The sequence below is a fragment of the Ailuropoda melanoleuca genome, chromosome 10, assembly GCF_002007445.2.
Source record: "Ailuropoda melanoleuca isolate Jingjing chromosome 10, ASM200744v2, whole genome shotgun sequence".
Classification (NCBI taxonomy): Eukaryota; Metazoa; Chordata; class Mammalia; order Carnivora; family Ursidae; genus Ailuropoda; species Ailuropoda melanoleuca.
The window spans coordinates 1,734,676-1,760,959 of NC_048227.1; the positions used below are offsets into that span (position 1 = coordinate 1,734,676).

The 26,284-nt window shown below is 63.7% G+C and overlaps 1 protein-coding gene across 4 annotated transcripts in view; it reads right to left on the minus strand.

Moving 5' to 3' along the window:
• TTYH3 (tweety family member 3) overlaps positions 1-26,284 on the minus strand; it is a 30,215-nt gene extending 3,931 nt beyond the window's left edge. Inside the window, exons 1-14 of one of the 4 annotated variants that reach the window (XM_034669718.1) lie at positions 26,020-26,284; positions 11,802-11,971; positions 11,534-11,645; positions 11,180-11,400; positions 10,810-10,905; positions 9,626-9,698; positions 9,282-9,357; positions 6,842-6,897; positions 6,103-6,195; positions 4,273-4,365; positions 3,896-4,068; positions 2,027-2,200; positions 1,483-1,558; positions 653-753 (exon numbers count right to left, since the gene is read on the minus strand). In XM_034669718.1, coding sequence (XP_034525609.1) covers positions 653-753; positions 1,483-1,558; positions 2,027-2,200; positions 3,896-4,068; positions 4,273-4,365; positions 6,103-6,195; positions 6,842-6,897; positions 9,282-9,357; positions 9,626-9,698; positions 10,810-10,905; positions 11,180-11,400; positions 11,534-11,645; positions 11,802-11,971; positions 26,020-26,142 — 1,637 coding nt within the window. In that variant the 5' untranslated portion in view covers positions 26,143-26,284. The remainder of the gene's footprint in view (positions 1-652; positions 754-1,482; positions 1,559-2,026; positions 2,201-3,895; positions 4,069-4,272; positions 4,366-6,102; positions 6,196-6,841; positions 6,898-9,281; positions 9,358-9,625; positions 9,699-10,809; positions 10,906-11,179; positions 11,401-11,533; positions 11,646-11,801; positions 11,972-26,019) is intronic. The other 3 variants (XM_034669714.1, XM_034669717.1, XM_034669716.1) reach the window with 3 other exon arrangements.

Genomic DNA, 26,284 nt, shown 5'->3' on the forward strand with positions numbered 1-26,284 from the left:
CCCCAGGTGAGGAGGGACACTGTTCCCGGGCCCTGACAGCCCTCCTGGAACTCCTGGAGGGGAGAAAGGTTGTAAACGCGAGTCGGTCGGCCATGACACTGTCAGAAGGAGGTGCCGTGAGCACCAGGGAGCCATGTTATTCCTCGGACATGCAGCAAGGGGCGGGGGCAGCACCCCAGACCATGAAGGAGCCCAAGCAGGCACGCGCAGACATGGGGGGACGGCTTGCCTGCATGCACCTGTGTGCACTTCTGAACATGCAGGGTGACACCTCGAGGCCCCTGGCTACACCCCAGGCAGCAAGCTCACTGAGCCTACACCGGGTGTAGGCGTACCCTCGGGCCTGCAGAGATGGTCCCCTTGCTGGGAGGTGACGACAGGGGCTGGGGCCGCCTGCAGCTGGGCCAGGGTGGGGAAGCGGCTGGACCCAAGGCCAGCATGAGGTCTCTCATGTCAGGGGCTGACAAGTCTACAGGCTTGTAATGACCCAGAGCTGGCCCAGCGGGGACCCCACGAGCTGAGATAGCCCTGGAGCACATCACATGGGCCCGAGGCCGGCCCTGATGAGGGGGCAGCAGTGAGCGGACAGCATGAGGCACAGAGGCGCGGTGGGCAGGCGGTGCAGAGCGGGCCACCTGGGGTGGGTCAGTACCTGTCACTCTGAGGGCACGGCCACCACAGCATTCGGGCACTATCCATGGGCTTAAACTGCCAGCCTGCGTGGCTGCCAGAGTCCAAGGCTGCCAGATAGCGCTAGGAGGGCCCAGAGTGGGAAGAGTGCAGGAGAGAGAGAGAGAGAGAGAGAGGGCGGCCTGAACGCCAGGCTGCAGGGGGCTGGAACAGGGTGCCGACGGGGAGGGCCGCTGGAGTGTGACAGATGGCTTGCATGCCCGCACGGACCCTGGTCCGGGGCTAGGGCACCCCAGGCCCCGCAGGGCACGACAGGGCCACTGAGCAGGCACAGATTTCCCAAGGAGGGTGGCCTTCAGTTTCTCTGGCCCTGTCCTTTGCAGCCCGCCACCTCCAGGAAGGCCACCAGGGCCCCTGTCAGTCAGCAAGCTCCTTCTCTTTGGCACCAAACTGCCCTGTCCCCTCTTTTCTGTCTCATCCCTGAAGCCAGAGGGGACAACGGCCAGAAGAGCCAGAGGCTGAGTCCTGAGTTGAGCTCAGGAAATCGAGGAAATAAATGAAAGGAAAGTGGACCAGACAGGAAAGGAGAAGCCAAGGCCCCTTGCAGTCAAGCTGACCCACTTGCCCCTCAGGCCCCAAGGTACCTCCAGGCCAGCCTGTGGGCACACTCAGCACTGTCTCCTCAGGCCAGACGCCCACCGGAGAGCCCCGGCTGGGGAGACCCCTCACGCCGGCGCTCGAGGCTCACAGCCGCCCCCCTGGGCCCGCACTGCCCGTGAGAGCGACAACAGACTCCGGAGGCCACAGGGCACCCCCCAGGCCTGCCCGCCCCCCACCAGCCCTGACACTTACTGAGGGCGGCGGGGATTCACGCCCGATGAGGGGGGTGTTCTCACAGCGGGGGTTCTGGAAGTTCGCGTTCTGGCTCCTGCGGTGTGAGGAGAGGGGGCCGTGAGCGGCTGCCAGCCTCAACAGGCCCTGCGCCCGTCGAAGGCCGCTCCGGAGCCAGGCAGACCCCTTGCCCACCCTGCTCTGCCTGGCCACCTTCGACCCCGGGGCCTTCTCATCACCACCCTGCACGCAGCCCCCTAGCAAGGGCCTGGGGCACCAGTGACCCTGGCAGCGTGACCGAGAGCTTGGGGCAGCCAGAGGAGGCCCAGCCCCCGCCCGGATGCCCACTCACCACGTGGCCAGTCCCGGGCCCTCGACCACGGCATCCCCACACCCTAGAAGCAGCCTCCATCTGGCCAACCCCACCGAAAGCCTGGGCAGCCCTAGTGTGACCCTGTGGTCTTGAGCCTCCCACTCCAGCCGCCCCTGCCAGCTTCCTGCTGCGGCTGGGCACGCCTGGGTCGGCCGGTCCCCGCCCCCTCCCCCAGCTCCAGGCACAGCTCACATGTACTCGGTGACCGGGGCATTGCTGACGGTGTGCGCCGCAGCCGGAATGCTGGTCTCGCTGCCGTAGCTGCTGCCACAGCTGTACAGGCTGGGCATGTGCACGCGGTAGAGGCTGTCGTGCGTCTGCCTTGGCCCTGGGGCCGCCTCCTCCTCCCCATCCTCATCGGGGCCTCTGCAGGGAGGGACGCCCAGCCCAGGTTACACCCTGGCCCACGGCAGTCAGCCACGAGACCCGTGCGGGGTCAGCGTGGATGCAGACACATGTCGTTCCGATCCTGGTTGGCCACGGATGGCCTATGGCACTGTGGGCAAGTCACCCTGGCTTTGTCCTCTCAGACGGGGGAGCCAAGGGCCCTGACCCTCGGCCTGTACACAGGGATGCTGTCTGTTTTGAGGGGAAGGGGGCATGGTCCCTCCTTGGGGGGGCAGAGAGGGCTGGGGGCCTGGAAGTAGGGTGCCCTCTTCTGGCCCTGCAGGTCCCAGCCTGCACCTCTGGGTGGCCTGAGTCCCTGTGGACAGGCCTGGGCTCAATCCTGCTCTGCTGCGCTCTTTCTGTCTGCTCTGTTCAGCTGCTGCAGGGAGAGGCAAGGGAGCCAGGGGCCAGGCCTCGGGCACACTCATGTCCTGCCTGTTTCCAGATCAGACTTAGGGCCAGGCTGCCTGGTGGTGATGGGATAGGTCTGCCAGGCCTGGGCTCACATCCCACCTCCCGACCACCAGCTGGGTGACCTTGAGCAGAGGGCCTCCTCTCCGGGCCCTTTGCAGTGAGATAAGCAGGACAGGGGTAGCAACCGGCCGAGCGTCAATTACCAGCCAAGCCTAGGGCTAAGCCCTTACACGCAGTGGTTCACCTAAGTGCCTACCCGGCCCCGACAGGGGTGTACTCCTACAACCCCCACTTCACAGTTAGGGAAATGGAGGCCCAACGTGGTTAAGTGACTTGCCCATGGTCACCCAATCAGCAAAAGTCTGAAATCTAGGCCATGTGGTTCCCGGTCTATTCTCTTAACTACTTCCCTATAGCTGCCATATTTATTACCACTGTCACCATCACCATCACCATCATCATGACCTCCCCCACCATCACCACCATCATCCCATCACCACCACTGGCAGCATCACCACAGAAAACAATAGAGCAGAAATCCAGACAGAGGAAAGAGATCTGAGCTGAGCTATTTGTCATCTCATCTGGGCCACCAAGCAGCAGCTACCGCGTAAGGGGAGGGGAGGCGGTGAGTCTGGGAGATGAAGTGTAAGGGCCCAAATAAGGGAAGGGGCCTGGCCCCTCCCTACACCACTCAACGCAGTACTGATCAGGGAGACTGAGGCAGGAGCTGCCAGGACCCCCCACTTCAAAGATAAGGACCTAACAGCCCCACGGGAAGTAGCTGCCATCCTGGTCACCCAGCTGAATGGGCCATGGAGGCCACAGCCACCTGGGGCCCTCCCTCCCTGCAGAAGCTGCAAGTCCCCACAGCTAGACGGCTGCTCTTTTCATGCACAAGCCCTGCACACGCGCACTGAGGGGCGGGGAGACGGCCGGGACTTCCCAAGGCCAGCCAGTCAAGTGTGCAGGGGCGTGGCGCACGGAGCGCGCACTAGCGGGCAGGAGACCTGGCTCCGCCTGCTTGGACTCGCGTGTCACCTGGGCTGGGAGCTCCTCTAGACTCGGTTTTGCATCTGCGAAACGGGGCTGCTCGGCGCGGACTCGCCAGTGTCTGAGCACCGGGGGCCTTACAGAGTATCTGGCAGGGAGAAGGCATCTGCTTCCTGTCTCGGGGGACGAGGACAGGCGTGTCCAGAAGGCACATCCCTAAAACATCCTGCCTGCGGTGTGGCCTGGGGTGAGCTCTGAGCCCCTCACCTTTTCTGCTGCCAGGTGTGGGGGACGCTGCAGACAATAGAGCTGAACATGAGGGCCGTGACGAAGGAGAAGAGGGCCAGGTAGATGAGGCCCTCAACGCCGTCATAACAGAAGCCCGTCAGGGCCTGCACGTAGTCCTGAGGCCAGATGGGGACAGCATGGCCCACAGAGACCAGGAGAGAGACAGGGAAGGCAGTGTGAGCGGAAACATGCCAGAGCCTCAGCACAGCCCACTGCTAGCGGCCTGACCACCCCGGCTCTAGCCTGGGCCTTGGGCCGGGCACCCATGGGCGAGCACCCATTCTCTGAGTCCCCACCCCCCCCAGCTGCACCCCTGCCCCCAGCCGCACGGCCTGGCTCCAGGAACCCAGCCTCACCAGATGCAGACTGCGGCAGTCCACCAGGGCGGTGAGGTGCTGCAGGTTCACCTCTGTGCCGTTCAGCACCTCCTGGACACGCAGCAGGGGGTCCTGGGGGGACACGTAGCACACAGGGTCAGCACCACGGTCAGAAGCGGGAGCCCGAGCCAGGCACAGGTCCTCTGGGAGCCCCCCAGGTGCCCATCCACCCACACCCTGCCACCGAGGCCACCCTCGACCCCATGGTCTTGCACGGGTCCTGAGGACCCTGGGCTTCTAGAAATGATGGCCAGAGTCTGTGTCCTGGCCTTGGACGTGCTGTGGAGGATAGGAGTATACAGGGGAGAGTGGGATCCACCAATCCCTGTGAGAACAGGGGAGATGGCAAATACCCACATAGCTCCCGATGGGGGCTTGGTTCTCTTAAAAATCTTACTTTAAGGAGCAGTTAAAGGGAAATTTTTCATGATATTTTAAGTGACAAGACATTATCCAAATACTCTGTATAGAGCAAGCTGGGTCCTATAGTGTGTTGTCTGTGTGTGCACGTGTGCCTGTGTCTCTGCCTGTGTGCACACGTGCCTGTGCCTCTGTGTACGTGTGCGCACGCGTCTGCGTGTGCACACGTGTGCCTGTGCACCTATGTGTACGTGTGTGTGTGTGTGTGTACACGCTGTGTGTGTGCACACGCACACGGGCACCCCTGCCCACATCCTGTCCGTGGAAAGACGAGCTCACAGAAACGCTTCGGGGCTGACCGGTGCCTCCAGAGCAGCCACGGGACCCAGTACCGCCTCACGTGGCGCACGTCTAAGAGCGCCCTGCGATTCTGAAGCGGATTCCAGGATAACAGAACTCACCATCAGGGGGTGAACTGTGTCCCCCCCCAAATTCATACATTGCATTCCTAACCCCAGATACCTCAGAATGGGGCTGTATTTGGTGGTGGGGCCTCTCAGGGGGTAATTAAAGCAAGAGGAGGTCACGAGGCAGGGGCCCCAATCCCACAGGACCGGGGTCCTGTAAGAGGAGGGGGTCAGGGCACAGACAGGCACAGAGGGACGACCACAGGGGGACGCGGGGAGAACACGGCGTCTACACGCCTCGGAGAGAGGCCTCAGGAGAAGCCAGCCCCGCCCACGCCTGGTCTCGATCACCTTGACTTCCAGCCTCCCGCATGTGCGGGAGAGAATCCCTGCTATCTAGGTCCCCCCGGGATGCAGAGTTTCGCCACGGCAGCCCTCCTCCCTACCCACTCGCTCGCAAAATACCCAGAGGACGCCCTGGCCCTAGCAGAAATAAGAAATGAGAGGAAGTAAATGTAATACGTGTGTTACGTGTGCATCTTTTTTTTAACTTAAATTCTGCGAGCAGTTTGTTACAGAAGGTCCAGCTGTCACAAGAGAAGTCCGAGCCCAGCCGTGCACACAGACACGCGCCCCCGCCACGCTCCGCGGTGGTGCACACGCGGGCTGACCCTCCGAGGACGCTGGGCTTCGTCAGGAGTGTGGTAACAGACGTGTGGACGGAACGCTCAGGCCCCAGAACAGCGCAGGGGAAAAAACGTCGCCCCCCAGTTCCCGGAACACCCCCAAGGGCCAGGGGCAGACCTTCCTTTGTTCCGACAACTGTCCCCATTTTCCCTATTTTTTAAATTCGAACAGTCTGTATTACTTTTAAAATGAAGAGCAGCATTATTTTAAAAAACCTTTCCCAAAGCCCCAGGGCAATGAAGGGCGGGTGAAGGGAAGAAGCCTCCCCACGGAAGGGTGAGAGCGATGGGTGGACCCCACGCAGGGTCCCAGGTGGGCACTGCACGGCGTCCCCCTCGCCCTGCAGCCCACTCACCTTGGTGGCCGGGTACTCCCGGGGGACGGTCTTCAGCAGCTCAGCCACGACGTCCTGCATCTCCACCAGCGCTTTGTGGCTGCCGGACAGCTTCTGCTCCACAGAGAGCCTGGCTGAGTCCAGCCAGGGCGCAGTGGCCCGGCCCCTCCTCCCCCAGCCCCACCCGCACCTGGGTTAGGCGGTTCGGCTCCGGCCAGCGCTCAGACACTCCGCCCCCTGGTCCCTGTGAGACTGCCACACGCCCAGAGATAGTACCCATCACCGGAAGCACGGTGACTCCAAAGGGGGTAATTATGCAGGACCCCAAGGGGAGTGACAGGTGGTGGGCCAAAGCGTTTTCCCCCAAATTCCACCATGACACCTGTCCAGTTATGCCACAGAGTGGGCCTACTACCCCTCTCATGGTGAGGCATCCCTGGGCCCCTCCACGACTGCCGCACGGCTGGCTTTGCCCCACAGGGTGGCCACGGGCAACCCAAGAACTGAAAGGAATCCCAGGTATTTGGGGGCATTAAGCAGTCCACCCAAAGGACTTGCACCGAGGGCATCAAGGCGCCAACCCCAGGGGCAGGTAGTGATGTCAACGTGGCATTCATCCAGCTGCCCCCAACAGCTCCTTGGTCCCAGGCTTTAATGACGTCTTGGAGAGGGACGGAGGGCTGAGGGGCTGTAGACACCGGGGCTGTGGACGTCAGGGCCTGGCTGGCCTCCCACGAGCAGGAACAGCCTGAGCACTCACCTGCTGGAAGGGGTTGACGGCACGGGGCGAGCAGGCCAGGTAGTACTGCAGGATGTCTGCGGGGAGAGGTCAGGCAGCCGCGTGAGGCCAGCCGTGTGCGTGTGCTGTGTGCATGTCTATGTGTGCAGTCCACATGTGTGCTCACGTGTATCCGTGTGCACCTGCATGTCCACTGTGTGCACGTGTGTGGGTGTACACACTTGTACACAACTGTATTTGCATGGAGGTCTGTGTGTGTACCTGTGTGTCTTCCTGCACACGTGTGTCTGTGTTCGCATGTACGTGTGCATGTCTGTGTGCATACATGTGTCTCTGTGTGTGTCTGTGCATGTAGGTGTGCCTGTTGTGTGCGTCTCTGTGCGTGGCTGTGTGTGCGTGTACATGCGTGCATGGCTGTGTGCATGTCTGTATGTGTATACGTGTGCACATCTGTGTGTGCGTGTCTGTGTGTGCACACACGCATGTGCATGCATCTGCATGTTTTGCCTTTGTGCTCAAGCACGTGTGCTAGGAGATGTGGCCCGCAGGGAGCCCAGGGCCAGGGCCCAGATCCTTCGGCTCCAGGCAGGGTCTTTCCAGCACGCACAACAGCCTCTCGGGGCACAGCCCTCTTCCTCGCTCCGCCCGGGGCAGCGTGCAGCGCACCGGGGGTGAGCCAGGAGACAGAAGACGCACACCGACGCGTCTGCTCCTGGCTCACTGGGCAGACTAACAGTTCTTAGGCTGGCGGGGGTGGGGGGACATCCGACGCGACTGCCAGGACGGCCCAAGACTCAGGTGGCCTGTCTACTCCCTGTTAAAACGTGTCGATTCAGTGCCCAACATTCGAAGACGGGGATTCACTTACAATTCTGATTCTGAAAACCTTAGAAGACCCAAGCCTGGCTGGAGCTGCGGGAGGAGCCAGGACCCTGTCTGCCTGCTGCCACGCCCACAAGGCTCCGGTGCAGGCGGGCCCCCTGCGGTCAGGGCCCTTCCCTGAAGCAGGAATACTGGGTTTGGAGTCCCAGGCGCCTCCCTTCCGGGGGGGCCCTGTGAGGCCCAGTGCAAGCGTTGGCGCACAGGGCCGGCCACAGCCCGGGACCTTCTTGCCCAGCTCCCCCCTCAGCCCCTCGGGCCTGGGGTCCCACCCAGCTTATGGGAAACCCAGCTCATTTTGGCCCCTTGTAAATGGAGCCAGCGTGCTGGCGTGGGCTCTGCCAGGCCCGGGAGGGGTGGCCTGTGGCTCGCAGGCAGGAGCTCACACTCTCTTGAGGCTTGCTAAGGACCCCAGAGTCCTGAGCAGTGAGGACCCAGGGAGGCCAGGGACTGTGGTGAGCACCTCAGGCCCACCCCTCCCCCACTGGGGATGAGTCAACCCTCTCTCCCGGGGGCTCCTCGGCCTTAGGCGGAACCGTTCCTTCAACCAGATAAACTAACCCACCCACCTGCTCATCCCTGTGGCTTTCTCAGGCAAAGAGGAGAAGACAGTCTCATGAGGGCCAGCGTTTTAAGGCCCCTCAGCACCCCGTCCCCACAGGGACAATCCTTCTACCCTTCTCTCAAGGAACACGCGGCACTCACAGCCGGGCAAGCCCGCAAGCGCAGCACCTTCCAGCCCTGGCTGCACCCAAGCCCCGGAGTCCCACACGCATCCGTCTCCTGGGAAGGCCGACGCATATCACACCCCAACCCCAGACCCACTCCCCGCCCCCTCCCCACCCTCGGTCCACAGCTCCCGTGCCCACAGCGGCTCAGGCAAAGAACAGAGTCCTCAGTTCCTCCCTCCCTACAGCCTGCTTCTCCAGGAGCCCCGTCATGCTGCCTCACAGCACGTCCCCATCCACCTCTTGGCCCTCTGGCTCAAGGCACCCCATCTCCTGCCTGGAGGGGCGCAACAGGCTCCCTGCCTTCCTGCTTGACCTCCTTGTCGCTCCAATAGCCCGAAGGCAATCTAATCTTGGACCATGTCTCTTTCGGGCTTCCTGCCCTCCAACAGACCCCCCAGAATTAAGCCCAAACTTCTGTCCTCAACCTGGCCTATTGGCCTCCCTACCCTCTCCTCTCCCAACTGGTCTATTTTCTGCCTCACACACATATCAAGTTTGTCTCTGCCTCAGGGCCTTTGCACAAGACATACAGCCTTCTCTGGTTCACTTTTAATGCCACCTCTTTGGCAGGCCACACTGTCTGCTCCAAAACAGCCTGTCATCACTTGCTCCCCCGTCACCTGCCTCTGCCCTCACTGCCCCCCCATCCCTGGCCTCACATAGCACCTATCCTCATCAGCGCCCCCCACTCACAGAAGGTGTTCCTATTCACTCACTAGCTTCCTGATCTGGGTGGGTCCTGCCTCCCTGAGACCAAGGGCCCAGGAAGGAGGGGATGCCTTGGCCTCGCTCAGTTGGGTCTCCCTAGCCTGGCCACTGGGGTGCCGGCTCAGACACAGTTGCAGACTCACCCCCACTCAGCACCGAGTGCTCCTCCACCATCCTGGTCACGTAGGTGTCGGGATCCACACAGAAGTCGCTGGAGCCCTGGGGGGTGCAGGCAAGGAAGATGGGGTGACCAAGCTAGGTACCCCTCCTTCAGCTCTCATGGACGGAGCCTGAGCCCCAGGTGTGCTCTCAGCTCCAGACAGTAAAATATGAATCTGGGGAGGCACTGATTTGCCGTGTGTGCGTGGAAACGTCCCCCCTCCTCGTGGAACCTCGGTGTCCCAGGGGAGAGGCGTGTGACATTCCCCACCCCCTCCCCATGCCTAGGCCCAGCAGACCGGGATTACACATCCCCTCTGTCACTCACCACAGACACGGCCAGCTCCAAGCCCAGTGCGCCCCAGCTGATGACCAGGGCCAGGACCCCGAGTAGGCAGACCCTTGGGGCAAAGAAAGCCAGTCAGCACCCCCAGGCTGGGGTGGCCGCAGGCCAGAGGGCCAGGGCCCCAGGGAACATCAGGGCTGTGGCTCCCCTGTGGCCCGGCCTTAGCTACAGCCACCCGAAGGCCGGGCCCAGATGGATCCCCCTCCCACCTCGGGGGGCTGGGGTGGCACTCAGGGTAGGGGGACTGGTCTTCCTGCTTCCCCCTCCCCCTGGCAGACAAAGGGTCTTGGCTTTCACCCAGCTCTCCACAGCATGGCCAGAGGGACCCGTTAGCCTGGGCCAGACCCCACGGGACCCAAACCCTGCAGGGTGCCACCTTGGACCACCGGCCTCACCTGAGGCCTGACCTCACATGCCTCCCTGTTCCCTGCGGTCCAGCCGCCCCAGTCTCCCTGCTGCTCCTCACAGCCCACACTGCAGGCCATGCACTGGTGGTCAGATGTCCCTGGGTCCCTCGGCCTCTGCTCTAGTCTCCCCTCCCCACCAGGTCTCCTGGTGGGTCATGCGTACTGCAGACTCCCTGCTCACCCCCGGCTCTCCCTTTCCCCACAGCATGGTCACCTACAGCACCTGGCCTGGGTGGGGCCAGGACACGGCTGTCCAACTGTCCCAGGGGGAAGGAGGACATCGCTACCCTACAGATGAGCTATCCCCGTCTTCGTCTTTGAGATGAGGAGACGGAGTACCCGCGTCAGTGGGCCACTTGCCCAAGGTGGCTAGCTGAGTGAGCCGCAGAGCGAGGATCTGAACCCAGACAGCCTCCAGGCCAAGGACAGAGCCTCTAGCTTGACCTTCTGGTGTCCCCATGACTAGCTGACCTGCACAGGTCTTCAGGTGTCTCTGGGTTACGGCATGCAGACTCAAGGGGGAGAAGCCTAGCAGGAACCCAGGATAGCCAAGGCAAATGTGCGCACCACGGGGGCACAGGCCAAGGGCACAGGAGGAGGGCCAGAGTGGGGCCCTGCCATGGGGAGCCCCACCCTCGGCCAGACCTGTGGCTAGACCCACAGATGGGGAAGGGGAGGGCAGGACTGATTCAGATGATGGTGCTGTGGGTGCCTCCCCCCTGCCCTCCCCCACTCTGCCCCTCAGGCCCACAGACTCACCCAACCAGAATGCCCTTGGAGCTGCGGATAAGGCCGACCAGCACCAGCAGGCAGATGGCCACGTCCAGCAGCAGCAGGCCCAGGTAGCCCAGCCACCTGCAGGCACACAGTGGGTGTGGGTGGGGCCCAGGGGACGAGGCGGTGCCACCGCAGAACGGAGGGACAGAGGGGCATGCAGGGGCAGCTCTGCAATACGGGGGACTACTGGGTGGCATGAGGTCTTGTAAAAGGGGTCCTGGGGTACTCGGCCCCTCCCACCCATAAAACCTCAGACCCCAGGATCTGTGGGCGACTAGCCCATGGAGGGCGACCCCTAAAACACGGGCCCTAGGGACCAGGCGGGGCAGGCGGAAAAGAGGGCGGGCCGAACCTGTACCAGTCGTAGAGATCCACCTGCTCTGCCAGCACCTCGAGCGACACGGCGGGGTTCCTCCAGAACGGGATGGCAGCTGTGTAGCCCAGCAGCGTCTCGAGAAGGCCCTGCAGCCGCTGGACCGCACGCAGGGGCTCTGGCCGCGTGGCCAGCTGCCGCTCCAGGCTCTGCAGGCTGGGCTCCGCCGAGCGGTTCAGAGCAGCCGCTGTGTCCCACACCTGCGCCAGGCCGGGGGCCGGTGAGCCCGGGCACAGACCCGCTCCCAGCACATGCCCACCCCTCCAGCACGCACGCAGACACGGGGTTCAGGGGCAGGTACAGAGGCCCCCTCCCCATCGGACGGCCACTCACGCGGTCCTGGACCCCTGCCACTGTGCGGTTGGCGTGGCGGAGCGAGTAGGTGGCCCGATGGATGCCGTCACTGGTCTCCCCGTTGCCATAGAACCCCACGGCGATGCCAGCGCTGGGACGGGGCAGGGGGCGCATGAGGGCGCGGCCGGCTCCTCACCTGCAGGTTGGGAACCCTGCGGGGGGTGGGGGGGATCCGGCCTGGCCGCCCCATCCTGGCCCCGCCCCCATCAAGCCGCCCCTCCCTGGCCCGGCCCCGCCCCGCGCTCACCTGCACACCAGTGTGGCGATGATCACGCACCAGGCCGTGCAGCAGCAGTCGGCGTCCAGGTGCTCCTCGCTCTTGCGCTGCCGGCAGCACAGCCAGAAGGAGTAGAAGAGCAGGAAGAGGAGGTCCAGGGCGAGGCAGGCCAGTGCGGCGGCCCCCAGCAGCAGCAGCGCCTGTGCGAGGTGGGAAGGCGGTGCTGGAGGTGCGGGCGCACGCCTGGCTCTGCTGCACTTGTAACACTCCGGGCCCGGGTGCACTCTCACTGAACCGTCCCGCAGCCCCAGGGACACTTGGGTGCTTGCCTGCGACCCCCCAGACTCCCATCCTTAACCCTGCACTAGCCACCAGGGCTGGACCTAAGCCACACTCGGAGTGGCCGGGTGGGCACGGCCATGGAGTCCTCCCAGGTCCTGGGCAGTGGAGCCCAAGGCAGGATGTGTCTGAACAGGGGTCCCTGACCGAGCCCAGTAAGAAGGTGCTGGGTGGGCAGGGCCAGCACAGCTGCTGCTGGCCTTGTGGCCGAGGAAGGCCCCTAATCTCCCAGAGCCTGTTTTCTTAAGAGGCTGGTAGTCTCAGTGAAGGCCACACCTGCCGTAGGGCCAGACACACAGCAGGGCCCTCCCCCTCAGCGTGGACAGTGCTCCAGACCTGGCTGCCTTTGCAAACCCCCCTGACCCTGGGCAGCCAGAAGGGCCCCGAATTCTCCAGTCACATCCCAAGAGTCACCAGGGATTAAGTGCCCCCTGCAGCACCCTCCTGTCACCAAGGTCACCACCCCCCATGGGAAGTGGCTGACTTGATCCAGCAGGGACACCCACTGTGGGCTGGGCCTCCATCCATTGAACACTTGTCAGCCCTGCCTTCCCTGGGCACCACGCTCTCCCTTTTGCCTGGCCCAGCATGTCCCCTCCATCTCACTGGTAAAGAAACTGGCTTCAGAGAAGATACGGAGGAAGGACCCATGCGTCCACATCACGATCCCTCTGGGATCTCTGCCCACATCCTTTGTTGGGGTGGGGGCGGTGGCCTGATAGGGCTGTGGGCTGGGCCTGACCACGTGCACCACATGGGGGGGCAGTGGTAAGTACCACCAGAAGGTCCAACACACGGTGGCACCCACCCCACGGGCCATCAGATTTGTGGTGTGGCCCATGAGCACCCACACTGCCCTTACTGGCACTGCCACAGAGACACTGGGCCTCACCGGGACCTGGAAACACCCGCCCTCCCCATGTCTGAACGCTCAGCAACGTGGCTAGCCCTGGAGTGCTCTGGGGGGGGTGGAACGCACCCCTGCCCCCCTGCAGGGCCCCCTGGGGAAGAGAGGCTCAGCCACAGAGGCCCTGGGACGCTACCTGGCCCCCAGCAGCTGTCTCGCAGGAGATGATTGCCAGGCAGCGGGGGCAGGATGGCACTCCCTCCCAGGAGCCTGCAGGTCCCAAAGGTCTCCCACCAGGCCCACCATCCCTGGCCAGCCCCCCACACCTGAGGTAGGGCTCTCCCACCTCCCACCTGACCAGGGAGGCACCTCCAGCCATCTTCAAAGCAACATGGGTGCCCTGGGGGCTGAGGTGTTGTCTGGAGGCACCATGAGGCACAGGGTGGGGGCCCCATCTTGGGGAAGACCAGGGTGGCATCGTGAGGCCGCAGTCTCAGGCCACAGCCTTGCCCCATGGGCTGCCCCGTGCTGTAATCTGGGCACAGTGGGCCGGCACCCTCCATTCCTCCTTCAGGCCTGGGGTGCAGCCGCCCACCGCCCCTGCTCACGCGCTGGCGGGGGGAGGGGAGCTGGCCTCAGTGCCACCTTATCAGCCCAAGGCTCCCAGAGGGCAGGGGCGCTCGGGTCACAGAGGGTGTTCCCGAGACCCGGGCCGCAGCCAGGAGTCTCCAGGCTGGAATCAGGGGCGTGTCAGGGGCCAAGGGCCAGTCATGGAGGGGGTTCACCGTGACGGTCCTGGTATCAGGCACCGCCCCCGCCCAGCACCGGCAGTCAATAAACCGGAGAGTACTTACAAGAGCACTGTCTGCTGGGTCCCTGGGATGTGCCCCACACGCACAGGCCGGACATTGACCTGAGATGCCGTAGGCCCTGTCAGCCCCTCCTCCCCAGGCAGAGGCAAAGGGCAGAACACAGCACTGCCCCTGGGGCCGTGGCTCACTCGGGACGTCTGTGCTTCCATGGCCAAGGCCACCCTCCGGTCCCCAGTCGCCATGTCCTGACACTGCCACCTCTTCTCCACCCTGCCCCAGACCCTCAGAGACCACACCACACCCAGAATGAGCCCCCTTTCAAGGCCCTGCTGACCCTGGTTCCCATGGTTCTGGGGCCGAGCCCACCAGCCCGTCCCCGCCCATGCTCGCGGTACCCCTGGAGGTGACCTCTGCTCTAACAGCCTTCCCTCTGCCCTGGCTGGAGTAACCCTGCCCCGCCACCATGCCACCTCCTCTCCTGCCCGTACCCCCCCACACACACAGAGAACACACTGGGCTTGGAGTGGGGCTTCAAATACGCACACGGACGCATCTCGTCCTGAGGTGGGGGGACCGGGACCAGAGCCACCCAGCCTGGTGCTCACAGTCATCACGACTCCCCAGAGCGCTCCCAGGCCCGCTCCCTGCCTCAGGAGTGTCAGGACCACCCACTCCCATTGGCCAGATGGGAAAACAGGCAAGAGAAGCACCACTGGCCAAGCGGGACCCCCACACCTGGAACGAGGCGAGGCTCCCCCCATCTTTGGGAGCCGAGGCAGGTGCAGGCCCGGCAGGTCCCCGGCGTATTGCCAGCAGCCCCCGGAGCTGCCGGGCCGGTGGAGGGAGCAGGGGGCAGCGCCTGCTGGACACGAGCCAGGCCACGCAAACCAGAGAGAGCAGGACGGGGGAGTGCAGCGGGACGAGTCTGTGAGATGACCGTGGCCGGGCACCTCCCTGAGCCGGCTTGTCCACGTCCGGAAGGTCAGGGAGGGGCGCCGCACCCCTGTGGGCGGGAGTCATGCTTGTACCTTTCTTGGGTCCTCTCCTACAGCTTTGATTTGGTTTGTTTTGTTGTTGTGGGTCTTTTGGGGTTTTCTTTTTTTTAAAACCACACACTTGTACTAACTTTATAATTAAAATGCAGAACCAGAAACCTGTTAGTAGCTCTTTAGAGCTGCGCGTGGGAGGCCCCTGGTCTGAGCCCAGCTCTGCCACGTGAGTGCTCCCATGCAGTCAGGCCCTACGCTCCCTGCACCCCGTTTTCGCCTTTGTGAGGTGATGTGAGCATTCCCCGGCCCCCTGGGCTACTCTGGGGAGAAGGCCCCTGGCAGCCGAACTGGGCCCCTCTCCGTCTATGGTGTGGTCACACAGGCCCTGTGGGTGCCCAGTCCCCCAGGAGCCAAGATGGAGGGGAGGGACACCCCTGACTGGCTACCAGGAGGTCCAGAACTGCCTGCTGCTAGACCGAGGTACAAGGGAGGGGTGTTCCGCCCCTCCCCCCAGCCACCCTTAATCTCATGCCCACGTGGGGCGGCCCAGCTTGCTGGGAACCAAAGCACCAAGGTTCCAGTGCCGCTCAGCCTGGCTCAAAGACGTGAGCTCGAGTCAGTGACTTCAACCTCCATGCCTTAGTTTCCCCACCTATAAAGTGGAGACAAGAGCGTCACTCTCCCGGCCGGGGGGACTGTGAGGACTGCAGGAGCTAGTCCCTGCGAACACTCAGAACAGCACCGCCACGGGGGTTCCCCTGGAAAGGTCAGGGTGCCGAGGGCTGCTGCTCCCGGGGGCCAGCTCTGCCACCATGCAGCCCAGTGGGCTGGGGGCAGAGGGCGGGCCCCTTGGCTGCTTGGGGGGGGTCCAGGGCTGCTCACGGACAAGCTATGCCCACATGTGCACTCCTGCACACGCATGTCCGCACTCACACGCGCACGTCTACACCCATGCATTCCCAGACGTTCACACCCACGTTCACACTCACACGTGCATGTGAAGCTGTCACCCTGTGATCTCCCCAGCAGAGGCAGGAACAGCAGCCTGTGGCTGGAGTTCCTGGGAGTTGTGGGCGGGGGGTGGGTAGTGGTCCCAAGCACCTGGGTGTTGGGACACCTGCTGTGACTGGGAAGCGGGGAAGGCTGCCTCACACACGGGGCATAACCGCCACAGCCACGGGGGTGGAGGACACTCCCATCCCATCCCTGCCTCACAGAGCCAGTCAAGGAGCAAGGCTTAGGGGAGGACCACTGCCCAGGGAGCCCCGGGACCTGGCTGGACAGTGATCATATGTCCTGGGGGTCAGAGCTGAGTACCAAGGGGTAAGTTACTTTCCAGAGGCTTCCCTGGAGGCAATGACAACAGGCAGAAGCCCAGGTGCCCCACTGCCACCCGCACATCAGCCCTGTAACCATGCCTGTCTGCCCAGCTCCAGGAAGCCTCGTGACTAGGAGAACGGGGTCTGTGTGCCCACACCTTCCGGGGGGGGGTTGCTGGAAAGGCCTCGCTGAGCTCATCAATTTAGCAGAGGCAGTGCCCCCTCTGGCACTCAACCCTGGCCCCCTGGCTCCCCACCCCAAGGTCAGAGCTTCATCTCTGGCAGGACGGCAGGCTCCGGGCCTGTACCACCACAGCTCCCCTCAGCCCCCAGGGAAGGTGCCAGCACCCTCCCGGTTCACACAGGGGGCACTGGGGCTCGGCGGCACTGGAGGGGGGGCGTCCAGCCCATCACGGCGAAGCTGCAGAGCCTGTCACCAGCTGGGTGCACAAGCCAGGCACGGGGGTGCCCAGCATGACCTCTGCCCCCATCTCCTAAGGCCAGATTCCCAGAGAACAGCCTTCCACTGGCATTCCCGTGGCAGCCCCGCCTCCCCTTGCCAGGGGCTGGCGTCCCCATCACTTCCCCTGGACCCATTCAGAAAGAGAATGGGAAATGTTTGATCAGCATCTGGGCTCTGACCAAATGGAATTTTCCGTCTGTGATGGAAGTGATGTCAGCACTCGGTCAGGCGAGGCGAGACGCCCGGGCCCGTATCCTGACCGCTGGCCACAGTGCTGGCTGCCAGCCACCTGAAGCGCTAAGAACACATGGGGCTCTGTGAGGGCGCCTGCGGGGAGGCCTCAGCGTGGCCCTCCCGCCCCTCCTGGCTCTCCAGCTCATTTCTCAGCCCTGGACCAGCCCGTCCTCCCAAGGCCCCTGCAGCCCCCAGCAGAGCACGGCCCCCTGCCCTGGCCTGTGCCCACACACTCTCCTCCTGCAAGCCCTGAGGCCCCCCAGAGCCCCCATCCACGCTGGAAACAGCCGGTGAGCCAGAGCTCGGGGTCTAGAGCCTCCCTCTAGCCCAGGTCTGAGGCCTGTGGAGGGACCGACGACCCCAGCCTTGGCGGGGGACCAGGGGGCAGGAGGGGGACCACGGAAGCAGCTATCTTCCATGTGAGCCTAAGCTGGTTCCCTGCACGGGATGGGGGGATACCTGGCTCAGCCCAGGCTTGCTGGCAGTCGGGGAACTGGGGGCCCCAAGCTAGCCCGGGGAGGGGAGGGCCCACAGTGTGCCACCAGACCTTATTAAGAGCTTTGCAGCGGGAGGCTTGGCCCCATCCACTGACAGAGACCATGGTGTGAGGGGGTCAAGGCCACAAGCCTGTCCCTTTGACACCCCACCGCTGGCCTGGACACAGCCTGTCAGTGCCTGGGCATCTGCACCCCACCCATATGCAGCGCCAGGCTCAGCTTCAGCACAGGCCACACCAATGTGCCCACGGCCAGCAGGCCAGGGTAGCCACACAGGACCCCGCGCAGCAACAGGCAGCCCCGCCGCGGCTGCACACAAGCCTGTGCAGGAGCACGCCACACGTGGACCACACATCGGAACCCCCAACGGACTGTCTCCCTGGAGAGGAGCCTCTGTGCCTGAGGTCTCCCCACTGCCCATGGCACAAGAGGGGCTGGCAATGCCCCGAAGCCTGCCAAGGTGGGTGCCCCTGGAGAAGGCCGTGGCTGGCAGGCCTGCCCCTCAGCTCGCCCCCACCCCTCCCTGCACCACCCCTCCCTTCAAGGCAGCTCCTCCAGTAAAGGGCGAGGCTCCAAAGAGAGGGTAAGTCCAAATTCCTCCAGGGGCCCGGGACCCCACTGCCCCACACCCCAATATCCTCATGTTGGTCACCCCTGCCTTACTGGAATGGGGAGGCCCTTGGTCCAGGGCCAGCCTGAGACCAAGGCACAGCAGCACACGGGCATCCAGATTCTGCACCGTGTCTGACAAGGGGACACAGGGCACAAGAGACACAGCCCCTACGGGGAGGGCGTCTCCCAGGACCTCGGCAGGACAGGCCCCACAGTCTCCAAGGCCGTGGGAGCCAGGCAGACGACCAGGGGTGCAAAAACAAGTGTCAGAGAGCGCCAGCAGGGCACTGTGAGAGGTAGGGCGTGCTTCCAGAGGGGGACGGCCTGGGCACAGGCCCGGCATGAGATCCAGGCTGCAGGCCTGCGTCCCGAGGGGCTCTGGTGGATAGAGTGGAGGCAGACAGGTGTGGGGAGACGGGAGCAGCAGGACCCTCCAACTGCTTCCCAGTGGGAATATTGTACCCCAGCCCCCAAACGCCCAAGGGCCTTCCTTCAGAGGAAGAGACCGGGCTAGGGTGTCCAGGAGGCTGGCAGGATCCCAAACCCCAAGTCACCATCTAGGAACCCACACGTGTCTCGGCTGCAGCCCTGGGTCTGGGCTGGGCCGCTACCCCAGCCCCTCTGTCCGGGATCCCTTGCCGGGAAGGGCTCCCACCACACAGTGCTGCCCACTCCCCTAGGGCTGGCTCTCTGCCTCAGCACCCAGTGTGGCCCAGCCGCACACATGGCCTTGCTGGTCCCTAGGCCACCTGGGGAGGGGGCGGCACCCACCTTCCAGGCCAGGGGCCTGAGGTCAGAAGGGACGCCGGAGGCCCATACACATAAGTGATGGGAAGCAGGGTCTGAGCACACACAGACCTCCTGAGGAAAGTCCAGAAGAGGCCCCCCTCACCTCCCAGGCCCGGCTGAGTGGGTGCCGAGGGCCCTGGCCACGGAGCGAAGCTGGGCGCCGGGCTGGCTGTTGGGCCTGCAGCCCCCCACCCCTCGAACACACTTGGCTGCGGCTTCCAGATGCCGACCAGAAATTAAAAACAGATTTTCCACTGAGCTGGGCTTGGGTTTCGTGAATTCCATCACGGTGAGCTCGTGGCCATCCTGGAGAATGCACAGCCAGCAGCCGGCCAAGCGGGAGCCCAGAAGGGGCCCAGCTGTCTGTCCGAGTCCCCCCCATGCTGAGGTCTGAGACCCGGAGCAGGAGGCCGCACACGGACACACCGCAGCTGCGCCCTGATGTCCCCATGGGGTCCACACCACACTCGCCCTTGTCCTCCAGGAACCACGGGGACAGAGGCATGGTGAGGCGAGACCTGGGCAGAAGGCCCTGAGAGAAGCTCTGGTGGGTTATCCCCTAACCCAGTCCCCGCGCACCGCCCTCCAGGTGCGGGGCCAGCCCGCTCTCCCGCTGCGCGCGCCACACAGGCTCAAGAGTGAACGGTCACAGGACGGCAGGGCACAGCAGTTGCCCTGCCCACGGCGGGTATCTATTTTGGTCCTGGTGCTCTAACACGCTTCCCAGCATGACCCCCAGGAAAAGTTCTCTGCTGCTCCCCAGGCTTGTCGGCAAGCGCCTGTTCACGGGCCACCCCTGGTAGACCCAGGCCACTGGCCTCAGACGCAGCCAGGAGCCACCAGATGGGCCCGGTCCCATCATCGGGCTGGCCCGAGCCCAGTGCCAGGACGCACAGCAACCAGGGAGATGTGCCTCAGGGGGTGCGGCCTAACCCCACACTCGGGGGCCAGGGCCGGACGTACACCAGAACCTCCGTAGCAGCCCTCCCGATGGTCAGGAACCCAGCCGGAGTGCACGGGGCCAGAGCGCACAGAACTGGGCGGGGGGCACAGTGGGCCGGTACCCTCCTCAGAGGAAGAAGGGGGTGGCCGCTCAGGCTGTGGGCGAGCCGGCCTCACCCCATGCCCTTGGCCAGTACGGCAGAGGCCCGACCACAGCGGGTGCCTGTGGGACAAAACAGAGCCCCCTTCGACACACCTACTCCTCACAGCCCGCCAGCCCCTCCTGTAGGGACCCAGGCCTCAGCCAGCTTGCTCTGGGGAGTGGAGGGGCATGCCAGCTGAGGCCCGAGGGTGGCCCCCATGTGCAGGCTTGTGTGTGCACGAGCCCATCTGGGCACCCAACAACCCAGGCCTTGGGCAGGGGGGCCGTGGAAAGGGAGTCTCATGAGGGGCCCCACATGGCCCCTCTCCCATGACCCCCCCGTCACCTGCAGACCCTGGCCCACCCTGGACCCTCTACCTAGTGCTGCTCCTGGGGGCACACCCCATACCCAGGCACCTTCCCTGCAGCCCTCCTCCTGCCCCTGCTATTGGCCTGGAGGCCTGGCCTCGTCCGAAGCCCACCAAAGCCCTCCCAGCCCCATCCAGAGCGTGAAGCAGACTCGGTGCCTCAGCAGATGTCTGCTGTGCCACGGACCCCCCAGGAGCCTGCCGGGCAGACGGCACACCCGACTCGGGAGCCGTGTGCCGTCCCATCTCTGGCAGGTACCCCAGGGCAGACCCCAGCATTCCTGGGGCCCTCCTTTGACGTTAGCCCAGGGTACCCTCTGGACGGTGGCCCCCACCAATGACAGTGAGATGGCTCCCTGCTCTGGGCAACAGGGCCCAGCGTGTGCCCACAGAGCCTCACCACACTGCGCAGCAATGGCCTGGGTGTGGTTGTGAGCCCCCACGCCACCCAAGAGCAGAAGCCCGGCGGAGCCATGCGAGGGCCGTGTGCGTCCTGGGCCGGCACAGGGCTAATGCAGGCAGGCCTGGGGTTCTGCCACACCCACCACCAGCCCGGTCACATGCCACAGCTCCGGGCGGGGTGGGGGGGGGCACTTCCCGCATCTGCGACCCGGTCCCTGGGCTGCAGATTCGGTTCCTCCTCTCCAGTGGAAGAGTCAGCAGAGCTGCGAGTGGGGGCGGGGCCCGGTCCCAACACCTGCTGCACTCCCCAGAGCCAGCCCCCGCTGGGGGTCCCAGGGAGTCTCTGCAAGGGGGCTGCGTCCACGAAAAGGGGGTCCACAGGCTGGACCAGGAGCTGGCACACATCTCCCAGCCCACTGATGCTGGCTGGCCAGTGGCCTCGACTCTGCTGCCACAGGGACCACGATGCCCTCCCCAAAGGCCACTGTGCGGCCGCCCAGTGAAACACTGAGAAAAAGCCCAGCGGGAGCCCCTCTGTGCGAGCGGCCGTGGCCTGGGCTAAGAGCCACAGCACAGCCTGCCCAAAGCCTGCCCAAGAGCCCCCAGCTGGGGCCAAGACAGCTCACGTCCCTTCCTGCACATCCCCTGCGCAGGGCAGTATGCTGTCGGGGACACGGCTCCTCACCACATTCCCAGGCCCTTGAAAACCAGGAGCCACCAGAGGTGTAAGGATGGGGCCCGATGATACAGACCCCACACCAACGCCAAGCGGGGGATGTGCCAGGCTTCCGGGACCTCCCCCACCGACACGGCCACCAAGGTGTAGACGTGGCCGCAGAAGTGACCAAAGGCCACACTCGCCCCCCCCCAAAAAAGGAAACAGCCAGTCGATCTGTTCCAGCAGGGGCTACCCTGTCTGCCCACCACTGCATTCCCAACATCCAGCTCCTCAGCTCTGCACATGCACAGGGTGCTCTAGAAGCTTCCGCCCACTCCTCTGTGAGCTCGCTCACATTCGGTGTTTCTGTCACTTGCAGCCTCAGCATCCTGATTGTTATCGGCACGCTGGCCAAGCATCAAGAACCCAGGGCCAACAATAAGGTCCAAAAGGCGGTGACAGTAAGGGTGCACGGTGTGACTGTAGTTTTAAGCGACACCCACCCCACAGGTAGACCTGCACGGACAGAATCCAGCCAGAGGGGCTTGTTGGGGGCTTTTTCATGCTTTTTCCCATTTTTCAAATGTTCCATGAGTGTTACTTCTTTAGTAAATGAGAAGACGGGTGATACAGTTTTTTGAACGTCTGTGTTAGTGAGGAGGCTAAGAACAGGGCCAGCCCACCCACAGGACACGGCTGCAGTGCCACCACCAGCCTCAGTCAGGTACGTGGCTGACCTTGCTTGAGTCTCAGCTTTGGATCAACGTGCTGTGGTCATAGCTAGGAGACCACTGGCCCCTGACGGTCATACAACCCAGAGCTCAAAACTGACCTCTAAACGGCCACCCGATCTAGGTTCACACACCACTGGGCACAGAGAGCTCACTACCTCCCGAGGCAGGACGTTCGGACTCCCTTATCTGGGGCTACAGCTCAGGCTTCTCTCTGCCTCAGGGCCTTTGCCTGTGCTGTTCCTGGTGCCAGGAACCGTCTTCCCCAAGGTCTCTGCATGGCTACTTCAGTCTTATCTTTAGGGTCTCAATGGAAACATCCCAGCAGTCAGGGTACTGACAAGAAACAGGCCCCACATGCTGAGCCAATGTGAGGTGAATGCTACCATCTGACCTGGAAAGTGAACCAGTGTCCCCACTTAATGCCAGGCTCCAGGCAAGTCCCAGCCCTCTGGGTGTTCACTGTCTGGCTGACACCCTCCACCGCAGTCCAGGTAGCACCTCCTCCAAGAAGCCTTCCCTGACCCTGGCCTGACCCTTCCTTCACCTCACAGCTTCCAGCCCACCCCCACCAACCCGGAATTGGCAGAGAGCACGCAAGAATAAGAGAGGCTGAGGGCAGAGAGAGTGAAGTTGACTTCTGCCTCAGGACACGGGGGTGTGGAGAGGCTTGGGAGGGGGTTCGTGAGGGCTGGTGGGGGTTGATGGGGCAGACTCCATAAGGGAAGCCCAGCGAGATGGCTGGTCCCACCCAAGGTCACACAAACAGGAAACAACAGAGCTGGGGCCCAGGCCCCCACTCTCCAGCCTGAAGAGAAGACTCTGGGACCCCTGCCCAAAGCCAGGAGAGGCCCTACCATCACCACAGAGCAGGCTGGCCTCAGGCCACATCAGGCCCCCAGACATGGGGCCCAGCAGGCTCCGCTCAGCTGTGCGGCCACCAGGGAGTCTCCTCCTTCCTCTGGGCCTGCAATCCTCCCTGTTGCCCCCCAAAAATGAGAGTCCCCACCCCAGCCCCAGAGGAACCAGACCAGCAGCCTCTCCTGGCAGGCAGATGGGAGGCGGGGTAGCACAGAGCAAACTTCAGAAGTTTCTCTGCCTCCTTCCAGTACCTGCCTACCCACAGATCCCATCAGCCCCCACAGAAACACACTGGCACCCTCCCTATAATGTGTCCATTCTGCAAACATCACGGGGCCCAAGCGATGGACGCAAAGGCCATGGAGCCCCTCTTCTCCAGGATAGAAGCCTTGGGAACATGGGAGCCCGAGACCTTCAGTCCCAAGAGAAAGGCCACCCTTGCTCCTGCAGAGGCTCCAAAGTCCCCAGTGTAGGACCAGCCAGGGCTCTGGGAGCCCTCAGAACAGCCCTGTGTCGACTCCCAACCCCTGCAGGGGCCGGCAGAGGGGGACCCAGGAGGCCTCCACCCTCCCGGGACTGACTCTGGCTCCTACCACCTACTCATTATGTGATTCTGAGCCAGTCCGCTCTCTCAGCCTCAGTTTGCTAATCTGTACAGTAGAGACAATCATCCTCAACTCCCAGGCTTGTGTGAGAAAGGGCTAGTGAGAGACAGCCCCACACAGTGTGCCCACACAGGGCCTAGGTCATGGGGTTTTCCAGCGGATTTTACCAGACCTCCCAACAGTGGATGGTAGAGGCAGGACATAGCAAAGAAGGGCAAAGGCTGGTCTCATGCCACACACACCTCCTCTTCCCTGGACCCAGGCCCCACTTTTCCCCTGGGTAGTCCAGAAGGCAGAAGCCCTCCTCCCCAGCTGGACCCAGGCCACACGGGGGGTGGGGGACTGCCAGACCCTGTAGCCCAGGTGGGGGCCGGCATAACAGGCTTCCAGGCCAAGAGGGGGTGCCTGGGTCAGGAGGATGAGGGCTCCACCACCCACCAGCAGGAAATATGATGGGAACAGCTGCCCCCCCTCCACACCGAAGAATCCTCCACCAGGGGAGGCAGGAAGGGGCTCCAGGCCACAGCCCACACTGACCCATTGCCCAGCCATCCAGGAAAGGAGCTCTGTCTATTGCAACCAAAAGTGGAGCAAGAGCACAGGGCCCTTGCACCCCCCACTGTGACCCCACAAAGTGTGCTGGCCCAGATTTCAGGATGTGACAATGAAGGATCAGAGAGGTCAAGTGCTGGCCCAAAAGCACCAGCACGGGAGGGCAGGGGTAGGATGTATGTCCAGGCCTGGCTCATTCTATAGCCCCCAGCCAGGAGCAGAGGCGGCGGGGGATGGAGACAGGCTGGTTTCCACACCGTGAATTATTCAGTGGCTAATTCTGCTCCGCAGAGAGGAGGCAGGAGAGTGAGTCAGAGCCCTCCCACAGCGGAGGAGGGAACAGTGCTCACAGAAGCTGGGGGCAGACACCAGGGACCTCTCAGGGGCACAGGGCCCTGCAGGGGGTCAGGCTGAGCTGGGGGGGGTGGCCACCATTCTGGAGGCCCCCACAGGCTACAGGCATCGGCCCCTCACTCCCCACAACGTGTCCCAGGAACTCCAGAGGGCAGGAGGGGCAGCAGCTGGTCCCACCGAGGTTGGCAGCATGGCAGATGCAGCCTGCAGGCCAGCAGGCCAGCTCTGTGCGGGTCCCAGACACTCCAGGTGGCCGCAGGGGCAGCCCCAGAGCTTCCCAACTGATAACTGGCAGAGAACTTCCTAAAGTAAAGCACGGCCCCTGGCCTGCAGTATCCAGGGGACGGATGTGACAGAGCCATGACATATGGAAGGGTGCTGCTCCTACACTGGTCGGCACCCTAAGGCTGGCCTCCTAGAACGTGGGTGTCAAGTTTTATAAAAATTTTGCCGTCTCTGGGCATGCCTGGGCCAATCCCTGGCCCCCTTCTAGTCTGCTTGGAAACACATCAGCAGGGCTGGGGGAGCAGGGCCCAGGTGAGCACTGAGGCTGGGAGTGGTGGGTGCCCACGGTGCCCTCGCTCTCTGCTTCCAGTTCTCTTCCTCTAGATAAGGGTGACCAGGGAAGACATGGTTCTACATAAGCAAGCTGTGATCATGTCCATGGAATCCTGGATTCCCAGGCCATCTTGACAAGCAAGGCCATTCCACTCCACCCGGGGCTCTGCAATGACCAATGGAAAGAAAGAACCCTAGGGGTGTTCCGGGTGACCAGGCCTCCCAGTCATGGGCTTCTGGAATCCGGATCTCCAGGCAGGAAGGAAATGCCCACAGCCTGGTCCCCTGCCCTGCACTCAAATGACAGTGGCTCAGTGAGGGGGGTGGTGCTTGGGGTTGGCATGACCCCAGGCCTAGGGTTCTACTGGGAGAGCCTGGCCCCTTGGGGAGAAGGCTGCAAAGGCTCCCACTGCCCCCCACTCTGCCCAGGCTCAGCCCCTTTCCAGCCTCCCAGACAGAGGCCCACCTTGAGTGCCTGTGGCCGGGCCTCCCTTCCTCAGGGGCTCCTGGCAGCCGGTGTCACTACAGCACACACTGGACTGTGTACAACCCCACAGCCTGGCCACCCAGCAGTGGGTCACTGCCGGCCAGAGAGGGCTGACATCTGCCCAGCTCACTCACCCACCAAAATCTTGGCAGGGAGTGGGATTCCCCAGCTGGGGGTGGGGGGAGGGAGCAAGGAATCCCCTCCCGGCTGCACCCAGTCTTCTCAGGTATCAGCTTGGTCTCAGAGCCCGGGTTCCTCTGGGTTGGGGGCTCTGCAGGGCCCCAGGTCAGGGCTGCCCCAGGTGATGGGCAGGGGCCTGGGCTGGAGCTGACAGCTGGCAGAGGGGGCTCCATGGAGGGAAGCGAGGAGGCTCCAAATGACCCCAGAAAGGAGGGCCTAAGGGACACCAGGGGAGGCTAGAATCTGCAGGAGGGCCGTGGACCCTCGATGCGGGATGGGAGGGAGCCCCAAGACTCAGGAGGAGACCCTGGAGAAGAAAGGGGGCTGTGACTCAGGAGAAGGCGGAGGCCGTGACCCTCCAGGAGCACGGGAGCAGCGGCGACCCTCGGGGAGGGGGGCCCCCCCAGACCCTCGACTGCGCGGGGGGGAGTTCGGGAGTCTTCGGACCTTCGAAAGGAGGGGCTGTGACCCAGGGCCCTGACCCCCGACCCGGGGGCGCCGCGTCACCTGCTGGTAGTCGGTGTCCTCGGGCCGGAACTGGCTGCTGGTGGTCTCCCAGCGCAGGTCGAAGTGGGGCAGCCTGTGCAGGAGGTTCACCCACCAGGGCGCCGCGTAGCTGACCCCGGCCATGGCGGGCTGGCCGCCTGAGGCGCGCGCCGCCGCGGGGCTCCCTCGCTGGCCCGACGGCGAGGGGCTCAGGGGTCCGCTAACCCCCGCCTGGCCGTCCGCATCGCCCGCGCGCTCCTGGGCCCGGCCCGGCCCGGCTCGGCCC